The following is an 11032-nucleotide window of genomic DNA, read 5'->3' as shown; positions in this document are numbered from 1 at the left end:
ATTAATTCACTCCCCAAGAGGCTGCAACGGTCAGTGCTGCGGCAATCCTAAGCCAGGAACCAGGAACATCTTCCATGTCTCCCACATGGGTGCAGGGTCCCAAGGCTTTGGACCATCCTCGACTGCTTTCCCAGGCCACAAGCAGTGAGCTGGATGGGGAGTGAAGCTGCCAGGATTGGAACCGGCGCCAATAAGGGATTCCGGGCGCGCTGAAGGCGAGGACTTTAACTCCTAGGCCACGCTGCCAGGCCCAAAAACACAAATCTTTACAGAGTTTACCTTTAGCCACAACTGCCAACATCTGGAAATGACCCTGAAGTAGACATCTTTACAGCTCTAAAAAATGTGCATCCCAATCCATGGAACCTGTGATTATGTTGCCTTACATGGCACTGTTCAAATTAAATTAAAGCGCTGGCATTGCGGCTCAGCATTTTAAGCCACCGCATAGCTCCACCCATGATATGGCATCCCGTATGAGTGTCAGTTTCAGTCCCAGCTACTCCACTTCCAATCTAGCTCCCTGCTAAAGCACCTGGGGAGATCACCCAAGTTCTTGGTTTCCACATGGGAGGCCTGGGTGGAGTTCCAGGTTCCTCTCAAATAAATACATTAATTTTTTTTTAATGAAGTAAAAGGATCTTAGGGCTGATGTGGTAGGATGACAAATAAAGTCACCACCTGTGGCCCTGGCAACCCATACGGTGTCAGTTCATGTCCTGGCTGCTCCACTTCTGTCCCAGCTCCCTGCTAATGGCCTGGGAAAAGCAGTGGACAATGGCCCCAGCACCTGGGCCCCTGCTACCCACAAAGGAGACTCTGATGACGCTCCTGGCTTCAGCTCAGCTCAGCTCTGGCTGTTGCAGCCATTTAAGGAGTGAACCTGTGAATGAAAGGTCTTTCTGTCTCTCTTCTCTCCATAAATCTGATCTGCCTTTCCAGAAAAATAAAATATATCTTTAAAAAAATCTTAAGCAAAAAAAGTCAATGAAGAACCAGAATTGAGAATAAAGAAAGAATTGAAAACCACTCTGAAATAGCACATACCTTGAAAGTATGACTGAGGAAACCCAAATAGCCAAGAAACATGTCAACAATGGAGAGGTTAATGCTTTTAGAAAGATAAAGAAAGGTTTTGTTTGTTTGTTTGTGAGGGTCAAAAAAGATCTCAAAGAACTGATGCATCAGATTTACACAATAAGGATTTAAAGGAGAAATTTCACAAAAACTGTCATGATCACCAAGCTTAGTCTGTCCTTGTTAAGAAAACAGCAACTTTCTCCCATGATTATCCTACAGAGCATGGCACATAACAGTAAGAGAGAAAAGACCACCTTTTGTTCCAGGCGTCCAGCTTCATAGGAATTTTGGCATCTCTACTGCTTTGGAATGAGAACCAGAGAGAAGGCATGAGTGACCATCATCCCAACGGTGATGTTCGCAGGAGGGCGGTGCGCAGCGACGTCAACCTCTTTCTCCACCATTGGACAGCTCCTCTGTTGGCAGCATCAGCTGCATCTCAGGGGTCTCTGTTGGCAAAATCTGAGACAGGAGGGTTTCAGAAACCCACACACTTTGGAGTAGGCCACATCAGCCAAGAGGCCCGATCCAACCCGTGTGTCCGTGATCCCAGAATTCCCTGTGTAAGCCTTACAAGTCCAACGGACAGGAACCACAAGATAATTTGACATCCCAAATTAGAAATACGGGGACTCAGTGCCAGCACATCTTCCTGAGTCCCTCTGACCTTGCTGCCACAGATGGTCTCCCTCACCCAGCATCCATGAAATGTCCTTGCCTTGCATATGCTGGGATCCCAAATGGGTGCCAGTTCTAATCCCGGCAGCCCTGCTTCCCATCCAGCTTCCTGCTTGTTGGCCTGTGAAAGCAGTTGAGGATATCCCAAGGCCTTGGGACCTTGTACCCATTTGGGAGACCTGGAAGAAGCTCCTGGCTCCTGGCTTAGGATTAGCTCAGCTTTAGCTGTTGCGGTCACTTAGGGAGTGGGCCATTGGACAGAAGATCTTCCTCTCTGCTTATCTGACTTTCAAATAAAAATAAATAAGTGAATCTTTACAAGAAAGTATAGTTTAAAAAAACTGGGCCCAGCGCAGTAGCCTGGTAGCTAAAGTCCTCGTCTTGCACACGTCGGGATCAATGTGGGCGTCAGTTCTACTCCCAGCGACCCCACTTCCCATCCAGCTCCCTGCCTGTGTCCTGGGAAAGCAGTCAAGGACGGCCCAAAGCCTTAGGACCCTGCACCTGTGTGGAAGACCCAGAAGAGACTCCTGGCTCCTGGCTTTGGATCGGCTCAGCTCTAGCTGCTGTAGCCACTTGGGAAGTGAATCATCAGATGGAAGATCTTCCTGTCTATCTCTCTTTGTATATCTGACTTTCCAATAAAAAAAAAATCTTAAAGAAAAAACTGAAGAGAGTCCAGAAAAAGGCAATAAATATATACTGTCAATTAGTATTGTAAATTAATGTGAAAACAAATGCATTTTCAGCAAATGGTACTGTAAAAAAATGAATAAACGTTAAAGGTATGAAAAATATACTTTTCTCATTACAAACACAAAAACTCATGTGTACATCATAGGCCTACATGTAAAAACGAAAACCAGAAAGCTTATAGGAGATAAAATAGGAGAATTTGTGCAACCTCCATTTGAGAAAGGGAATAAAATATATGAAATAAATATATATGAAAATATATGGAAAAATATATGAAAAAAATTATCTACAAATTAGTAATAAAAATCCTACTTACTAAAGATGAGCAAAACATTTGAAAAGACACTTCATAAAAGAAGATCAGTGGGGGGGCAGTGTTGTGGTAAAGTGGGTGAAGCCATTGCTTGAGATGCTGGCATCCCATGTCGAGGGCTGGTTGTGTCCCGGCTGCTCCATTTCTGACCAGCTCCCTGCTAAATCTCCTGGGAAAGCAGAAGATGGTCCAACTACTTTGATCCTTGCACCTACATGGGAGACTGAGATGAAATTCCTGCCTCCTGGCTTCAGCTTGGTCAGTTCCAACTGTTGTAGCCACTTAGGAGGGAGTGAACCAACAGATATGAGGTCTGTTTCTCCCTCTCCATCACTTTGCCTTTCAAATAAAATATTTTTAAAAAGGTATACAAATTGATCAACACCCCACAGAAAGGTGTTCATTTTCATCAGTTACAGGGAAATGCAAATGTAAATTTCTGTGAAAAACCATTTCACACCTGTTATAATTGGACAAATAAAACTACTGCTGAGAATGTGAATCTACCAGAACGCTCACTCACTGCTCATCAGACTGTAAAATGGTACAGCCAATTTAGAAAAGTCTTCAAAAAGTTCTAATTAGGAGCCAGCGCCATGACATACTAGGCTAAACTCCTGTACGGGCGCTGGCCTCCCATATAGGCAGAGGTTGGTGTTCCAGTCCGCTGCTTATGACCTAGGAAACCAGTGGAGGATGGTTCAAGTCCTTGGCACCCTGTACCCACATGGGAGACCTTGAAGAAGCTCCTGGCTCCTGATCAGCTCAGCTCCATTCACGCAGCCGTTTGGGGAGTGAACCAGCAGATGGAAGATTCTCTCTTCCCCCACACCCCGTGTGTGTGTGTGTGTGTGTGTGTGTGTGTGTGTCCCTACCTCCCTCTCTGTAACTCTCTTTCATCTGCACCTGCCATCCCACATGCAAAACACACCTTTCGCTCCCCAGGGGAGACAACCTGCAAGTTTCTTGAACAAAGAAACTGACAGCAAGTTGTGCTCTTCAGCAACAAAGACCTGCAGGGGGACCACGAGTACCAGAGACACGGCAAGCACCCAGCCCATCATCTCCCCAACCTTGAGCCTTTCCTTTTCATTGGAGCCTGACCAGAGATGGTTCCACTTATAGGGACCAGGGAGAAACCAGCAGAAAATGGGGAATGGTGATCCCACCCCTGCTGCCAGGGTCTCGCTCTCTTCCTCTTCCCCAGATACTATGAGTAGCAAGCTCAGCCACAAAGCTCCACGCAGACATGGGAATGGGCTACTAAGGAGCACAAACCACAGAACCTAATAACCCCATATTGCAGGGCCTGGTTCACATCTCCCACTGCTCCGCTTCCAACCCAGCCTCTTGCTAATGTGCATCCTGGAAGGCAGCAGCTGATGGCTCAAGTATTGGGGGTCCCCTACCACCCAAGTGGGAGACCCAGACAGAGTTCCAGACTTCTGGTTTCAGCCTGGCCCAGCTCAGACTCTTGTGGGACTTTGGGAAGTGACAGCCAATGAAAGCTCTCCCTCCATCTATATTTGCCTTTCAAATATCATGAAAACAAGCAGATAATATCAACAACACCTTAGGCCACACAGCCCAGGGGAGCAGAGCTTCAGCACACAGTAGGAAATACCCTCCAAACATTTATTCAGTTCACATCTGAAACCTGCACACTCCATCACTGCCTCCCCACAAACCTGGGGTGGCGTCCATGGATGTAGCCATTGAGACACCAAGAAAAGGGGTGCCCTGAGAAGGCCTATGTGCCTGAGGCTGTCCAATAACAGATGGGTCCTCACTGGGGTACAGGGGAACCTGCCCTAGCCCCAGACAACAAAGCCAAATACTGCAGTCTCGGGCTTCATGCCTCTACAGCGATGCTTCCTTCACTCCCTCTGAGCATCGCCAAGCAGGTTGTGTGACAAAGTCTCAGGTTGACAGCGCTAAACTCAGAGCCACGTCTAGGGCTTGTTTCGCCGATGCGATGTTTCTTTCTTCGGTAAGTCTTCTCCAAGACGTCCAAAGGCCATCATGCTCTGACTGGCAAGTCAGCTGTCCCATAGCTTGATCAGTTCACTCCCTCTTTCCCCACCAGGAAGTGCACAGCCCGGCTGTGGGTGTGGCCAAGGCAGGCCACACTTTACTATATGAATCTCCATGGAGTTGATAGATCCCAAACCAGAATGTGAGGCAAGATCATTGGAAAGAAATGCGAGGTTGGGAGGGAGAGGACATGGAAGTGTGAGACTCAGAAGCAGGAGGGGAGTGGATGTGATGGTGACCTTGTTCCAAGATCACCAGGATGCTATGCTATAGAGCAGCACCAGACCCAGGAGGAGGCAGAGAAAGACCCCTGGATAGATATGGGCAGCCTGGTTCACCACTGAGATCAGCCACTTACTGTAGAAGCGAACATCTGTATAGACTCCAGGAAGTTTTTCACGACCACAACCAATGCCCCAGCTCACAATCCCCACCTGGACCCACGTTTTATTAAATTCACACATCATGGGGCCCCCAGAATCTCCCTGGAGAAAGAGAAAGAAATGAACTTCAGGAATGTTAGGGGAACTCACCTCAGAGCAGGCTGTCTGTACTAGAAGGAGCTGCAGAAACAGGTGCACATGGGGTTTCCCCAAGACCCCAAAAACCCTCCAGACTCAGGCTTCTGTGAGTAGGAGAATTGAATAGGGGAATGTGGGAATACTCACATATTGAAAAACTAATGGTCAAACTTTTCAATTTATTTATTTGAGTGGCAGAGGCACGGGCAGAGAAAGCGCCTCCACCCCCACCCAAACTCCATCTGGGTCTCCTGCATGGGTAGCAGGGGACCCACATATTCGAGTCATCACCAGCTGCCTCCCAGGGTCTGCAATAGCAGGAGGCTAGAATCAAGGGCAAAGCTGGGCCTTGAATCCAGGCACTCTTCTTATAGAATGCAGGTGTACCGAACAGCGCCTGTTTGCTGCGCTGAATTCCCACCCATGGAAAAAGTTTAATATCCCAGAGGCAATTACGACTGATCATTTCTCAGGTTACTGGAGATGCCGTTAAACACTGTGAATGTCACGTCTGTAAGGTGGTGCCCTCGAATCCTTCTATTTAGCCAAAAGTTTCTTAAGTACTCCTGTCCTCTAAAGCAATTTCCTTCCACATGTTGAGTTCCACTCTTAGGGATCCCCTGTACACACCCCAACTCAAGTAAAACTCCTTATGTCTCTTCCCAAACCTGCTCCATTGGCCTCGCCTCCAATCATATCTCAGCCTCTCCCTCACTCCCCCCGTTTCTCCCCCCCCCAAAACAGGTGACAGTCACCTAGAGCTCAAACACACATCCTTAGACCTCTTCACTGCCTAGGCCCTGTTTGGGTCTCAATATTATTGTTTACATGATAAAAATAAGCTCATAGTCTTCAGTCCATGCAACACATCACTAAAGGATCCATTCATCTGAAAGGCAAACAATGATCGTGTTCATCAGCCCCACCTCCAAGTCTTACCAGACTAAAATCAAAAACTTGATATAACATTGCAGGATGCACATATTCAAATTTCAATCCACCTCCTTGGTCAGGAGCACCTCACTGCTCCTGATTTGTCAAATATTTCCTTAAGAAGTGCCTCCCAGGTGCCAGCACTGCAGCACGGTGAGGAAAGCTACCACGTGCAGGGACAGCATCCCATAACAGCTGCTGGTTCAAGTCCTAGCTGCTCACTTTCGATCCAGCACCCTACTAATGGCCTGGAAAGCAGCAAATGATGGCCCAAGGCCTTGGGCCGCTGCACCTATGTAGGAGAGACTCAGACAAAGCTCCTGGTTTTGGACCAGACTAGTTCTGGCCATTGTGGTCATTTGAGCAGTAAACCAATCTCTCTCTCTCTCTCTCTCTCTCTCTCTCTCTCTCTCTCTGTTGTGTGTGTGTGTGTGTGTGCATATGTCTTAACTGACTTGAATAGATAAATCTCTATAGGGCTGGTACAGTGGTACAGCAGGATAAGCTTCTGCTTATAATGTTGCTATCACATATGGTTGCCAGTTTGGGTCCTGCCCTATTCAGCTCCCTGCTCATGACCTAGGAAAGCAGTGGTGGACGGCCCAAGCCTTTGGGACACTGTATGCACATGGGAGACCGAAAGGAAGCTCCTGGTTCCTGACTTCAGATCAGTTCAGCTCCAGCTACTGTGGCCATGTGAGGAGTGAGCCAGAGGATGGAAGTTCTGTGTCTGTCTGTCCTCTCTCTGTGTAACTCTGCCTTTCAGATAAAAATAATGAATCATTGAAATAAATAAATACATGTTGAAGGAGGAGTAGGAGGAAGAAAGGTGCAGTGGGTTAGGCCATCACTTGAGATGCCTGATTTCAATATCAGAGTCCCTAGAATTCAGTCTTATATCCTCTTCCAATACACTTTCCTCTTGATGTGCACCCTGAAGGGCAGTGGGTGATGGTTCAGGTGGTTGACTTCCTGTTGCATAGAAATTTCAGTCAAACTCCTTGCTCCCAGCTTGAATCTAGCCTACTCCAAGCTGTTTCACATGTTTTGGGAGTGAGTTAAAGAAAGATTTTTATCTCTTTCTCTCTCCCCCCACCTTTTAAATACATTAAGAAAATAATTGTTATTGTGAATGCCCTCTGGAGCAGGTGGTTAAGACACATGCCACATTGATTCCTAGATTTGATACCTTCCTCCCATGCCTGACTCCAGCTTCCTGTAAAGGTGTATCCTGGTAAGTAGCAGTAACAGATGAAATCATTGGGTTACTGGTTCCTGTACGGGAGTCCTGCATGGAATTCCTGGCCCCTAGTGTCAGCCTGATACAGCCATGGCTGTTGTGGGCATCTGGGGAGAAACCAATGGATGCACCTCCCTACAGTGCAATTCTCCTCTAAGAAATCCAACTACTCCTCTAGAACCCACTTAAGCAATCCCTTCTCAGGAAGGCAGCTGGTGCAGAGGGCACAGCAGGGGTCTGGGAGTCCCACAGATACTCACAGAAGGACCTCGAAGTAATGCCTTTGGATCTCACCGACCGGGGGATATGAAGGTTTAGGTCACTGCCTAGGCTGCAGGGTTGTGAGACAACGGGAGATAATGCTCACACTGGCATGGGGAGTGTTACAGGAGAGGAACTCAAAGAACACAGTGTGTAGCAACATTATCTGCTCCCCGAGCTTCCCACGCACAGGCCATGAGTGCCCTCGGACATCGCTGGGGAGCCGCAAGGGTTTCCTCCCCCGAGTCTCCTTAACTTAGAAGTGAATGGAGGAGACAGCTGAACAACGGCGGTCCAGCCACTTGGAAATGCTGAAAGGGCCCCCTCTCACCTGACAGGCATCCTTTCCTCCCTCCTTATAGCCACAGATCATGCCCTCCACGACTAGGTCTTTGTTGGAGAGTGAGGCGTTCTTTAGCATCTCATTACACTGTTTGTAGTGGATGATCTCCTGCTCCACCTCCTGCAGCATCTCTGCAGGCTTGGCACTCGCTGACAAAGAAGACCAGGGCTGTGTCGAGATGCACAGGTGGCCAGGGCCCCCAGCACCCAGTGGCCCTCTGCAAAAAGGCTAAATGCTAAGTAGCATCCCTAGCTGGCAGAGCAGGGAAACCAAGGTCCTAAACCAGACCACATAAGAAGCAAACCGTCAAAGGAGGAATAAAACTCTTTCAGGAGAGGCAAGGTCTCAGCCGAATGAGGAAGCAAAGCCCTGCCCTGTCGCTCTGAGGGTCAGCAAGTGACAGAGACATCATTGCTCTCCAGGACAGGATCCTGGACTCTCAGGCCATGCATCCTCTTCCCAGAGAGAGGAGAACCCATAGCCACACCTGAGGTGGTCTTGTAGCTCTGCTCCTCTCCGCAGAGCTGGGAAACTCCCTACCTACCAAGGCAGAGACTTCCAGCTCAGCATCCTTGGAGCAGAAAGCTGCCCATCAGAGAACATCACAGGATCTGCCTCTGTTCCCCCAGAGCATCAGTGCCTGTTCCCCCAGGCACTCATGGTATCCCACCCATACACAGAAAGAAACTTGGCCCACACGCCGCTGCTGCTGGCCAGGCAATTCCAGTTCCCTGGAGAGATGACTTTTCCTAAGTGGCTGCCATCACAGATTTGTGTTGCCAGCAAAGACCTCAAAACAACTTCTGGGGTCACCGCAGCCCACCAGGACCCAGTCCCCTAGCAGAGGCTAACCTGCTCCCTGCTTGCCTATCTGGCGATTCTGCCTCCTGCCCCCCAGCCCTACCCCTCTTTGAGCCTTCAGGGCACTTCCAGCCCCTAGGTTGGCCTCCTGCCTCCGGGCCTCACCGTGCTGTGATGTTTTGCCCCATCCAGTCACCCAGCAGTTGGTCCCAGCTTCCACCCAGAAGATCTCTGAAGGGACACAGATTGTTTGAATGGCAGAGGTAAAATTCACTGGTTGGAAGAGGAAGAGAAGGGCGATGTCGTTTCTCACGGTTCTAGTTTTTCTGAAGCCAGGGTGTACAACGATTTTCCGGATAGGTATCACCAGGCTGATGTCTTCCTTATGGATGCTTCGACTACCCATTTTGACACTGTAACGGGTCTTACTGTGGGAGAAAGAACGCACCGCTCGCAGAGACCCTGTGCTTCAATCTGACCCCAAATCTCCCCAGCCACTTAGTCATTCTCCAAACTGCTCCACCTGCCAGCCTCGCATATGCCAACAGCTCTTCCCCTTTCTCGCTGTGTGTGTGGTGCATTTTGCTTTGCCAATGTGGCAGATGGGATGTTGGGGGAACCCTTGTGCTCCCACATATGTGGCTGCCCTCACCTTAAAATGCAGTGGGCCGCAGTCAGCACCCACTGTGAGGTGATCAGAGAGCCTCCGCACAAGTGCTTGTCTTCGAACCGCACGCTCACCTGCCAGGGCCACTTCCCCTCCATGGCTTCTGCTCCACCCACGATCTTCACAAGTGATCCGCCACAGTCTAGTGAGAACAATGCAGAGGGCCTCAAGATAACAGGCCCTGGCTCCTTTGTGCCCTGTACTCCACCCCAGGTGGCCAAGTGGAGGCCATGCCCTTGAACCCCACAGCAGCTTCCCACTCCGCAGGCCAGGAGTAACGCTGCACACTCTACCCCTACCCCTGTCCCTCACCATGCCCCCCACAGCACCCCAGGACCTCTCCGCTGACAGTCACCTGAGTCAAAGGCCAACAAACTCAGGTTGTTCTCCCCAGCCTTGGGGGTCGACAGGGATCCCGAGACCCCTAGAGCCAGCGGTTCCCACCAGCTGGCTCTAGGGTCTCTGCTGTGGCCCTCTGAGAGGAGAGGTGACGGGAAAGGTGGCGTCTGAGTCCCCGCCCGGGCTTCCTGGGCCTCCGTGAGCTGAGTTTGGAAAAGCAAGAGCCAGGCCAGGAAGCCCAGGGAGCCGCCGCCGGCCCAGGCCATGGTACCGGCAGCGCCTCTCATGGCGCCCCCTCGCGGTGGCGGCGGCGCGCGTCCTGCCCTCGGGGTGGCGGGAACGTGCCAGCCACGTGGTCTGGTGCCAGAAGATTCTTCCTCTTTAAGTGGGAAATGTGAGGGCCCTTAATTCTGCAGCGTGGCTGCTATAGCAGGGCTTCAGTCCCCTAGTTGTTGAGGGCAACCAGGTTACACAGCGCTTACACTGGGACCCCCTTTTTTTTAATTGCAAAGTCAGATATACAGAGAGAAGAGACAGAAAGGAAGATCTTCCCTCCCATGATTCACTTCCGAAGAGGCCACAGCGGCTGGAGCTGAGTTGATCCGAAGCCAGGAGCCAGGAGCTCTTCCAGGTCTCCCACGCAGGTGCAGGATCCCAAGGCTTTGGACCGTCCTCAACTGCTTCCCAAGGCCACACACAGGGAGCTAGGTGGGAACTGGAGTAGCTGGGGTTAGAACCGGTGCCCATATGGGAATCCCGGCGTGTTCAAGGCAAAGATTTTAGTCACTTGGCCACTGCGCCAGGCCCGGGACCCATTTAAAAAGTAGCTACTGCTTTTTAAGGGCAAGCCATTTTTACTAGTTGAGGGGTCCCTGGAGTCTCCCTGATGGCTCACTCTCCAGTCCTTGCCAGGCGTCTGCTCCAATCATGTCCCTCAAGTCAGGCAGGTGCTAGTGGCCACTTGAGCTGTTGTGAGGCCACTGGCTTGTGCCTAACTAAAAGAGTAATACAGAGTGCCTCAGGGGCCAGGCTCCCTTCACCAGTTTCAGTCTCCAATTTTTCAGGATTCTCTTGTGCCCTCTCCTTGGTCTGCGCAGTAGGCAAGCCGGTCTCACATCATGAATTT

General features: G+C 50.0%; 1 protein-coding gene across 2 annotated transcripts; it reads right to left on the bottom strand.

Moving 5' to 3' along the window:
- Positions 1-4893: 4893 nt before the first annotated feature.
- On the bottom strand, positions 4894-10210 carry LOC101517794 (serine protease 42-like). Of its 2 annotated transcripts, XR_009247379.1 has the most exons (6): positions 9923-10210; positions 9553-9709; positions 9066-9328; positions 8088-8248; positions 7756-7826; positions 5149-5286 (listed from the first exon to the last, which is right to left on the bottom strand). XR_009247379.1 is itself a non-coding variant. In XM_036497550.2 (5 exons), exons 1-5 carry the CDS (start codon positions 10191-10193, stop codon positions 5053-5055), a joined length of 1086 nt encoding a protein of 361 aa, XP_036353443.2. In that variant the 5' UTR covers positions 10194-10210; the 3' UTR covers positions 4894-5052. The 2 variants fall into 2 exon arrangements, 1 of the variants encoding a protein (XP_036353443.2); XM_036497550.2 differs by lacking the exon at positions 7756-7826 and having other exon boundaries at positions 4894-5286.
- Between the last annotated feature and the right edge of the window lie 822 nt (positions 10211-11032).

This window comes from Ochotona princeps, chromosome 21 (genome assembly GCF_030435755.1).
Source record: "Ochotona princeps isolate mOchPri1 chromosome 21, mOchPri1.hap1, whole genome shotgun sequence".
Lineage (NCBI taxonomy): Eukaryota > Metazoa > Chordata > Mammalia > Lagomorpha > Ochotonidae > Ochotona > Ochotona princeps.
The sequence above is the reverse complement of the archived record's forward strand: the minus strand, read 5'-3'. Positions and strand labels throughout refer to the sequence as shown.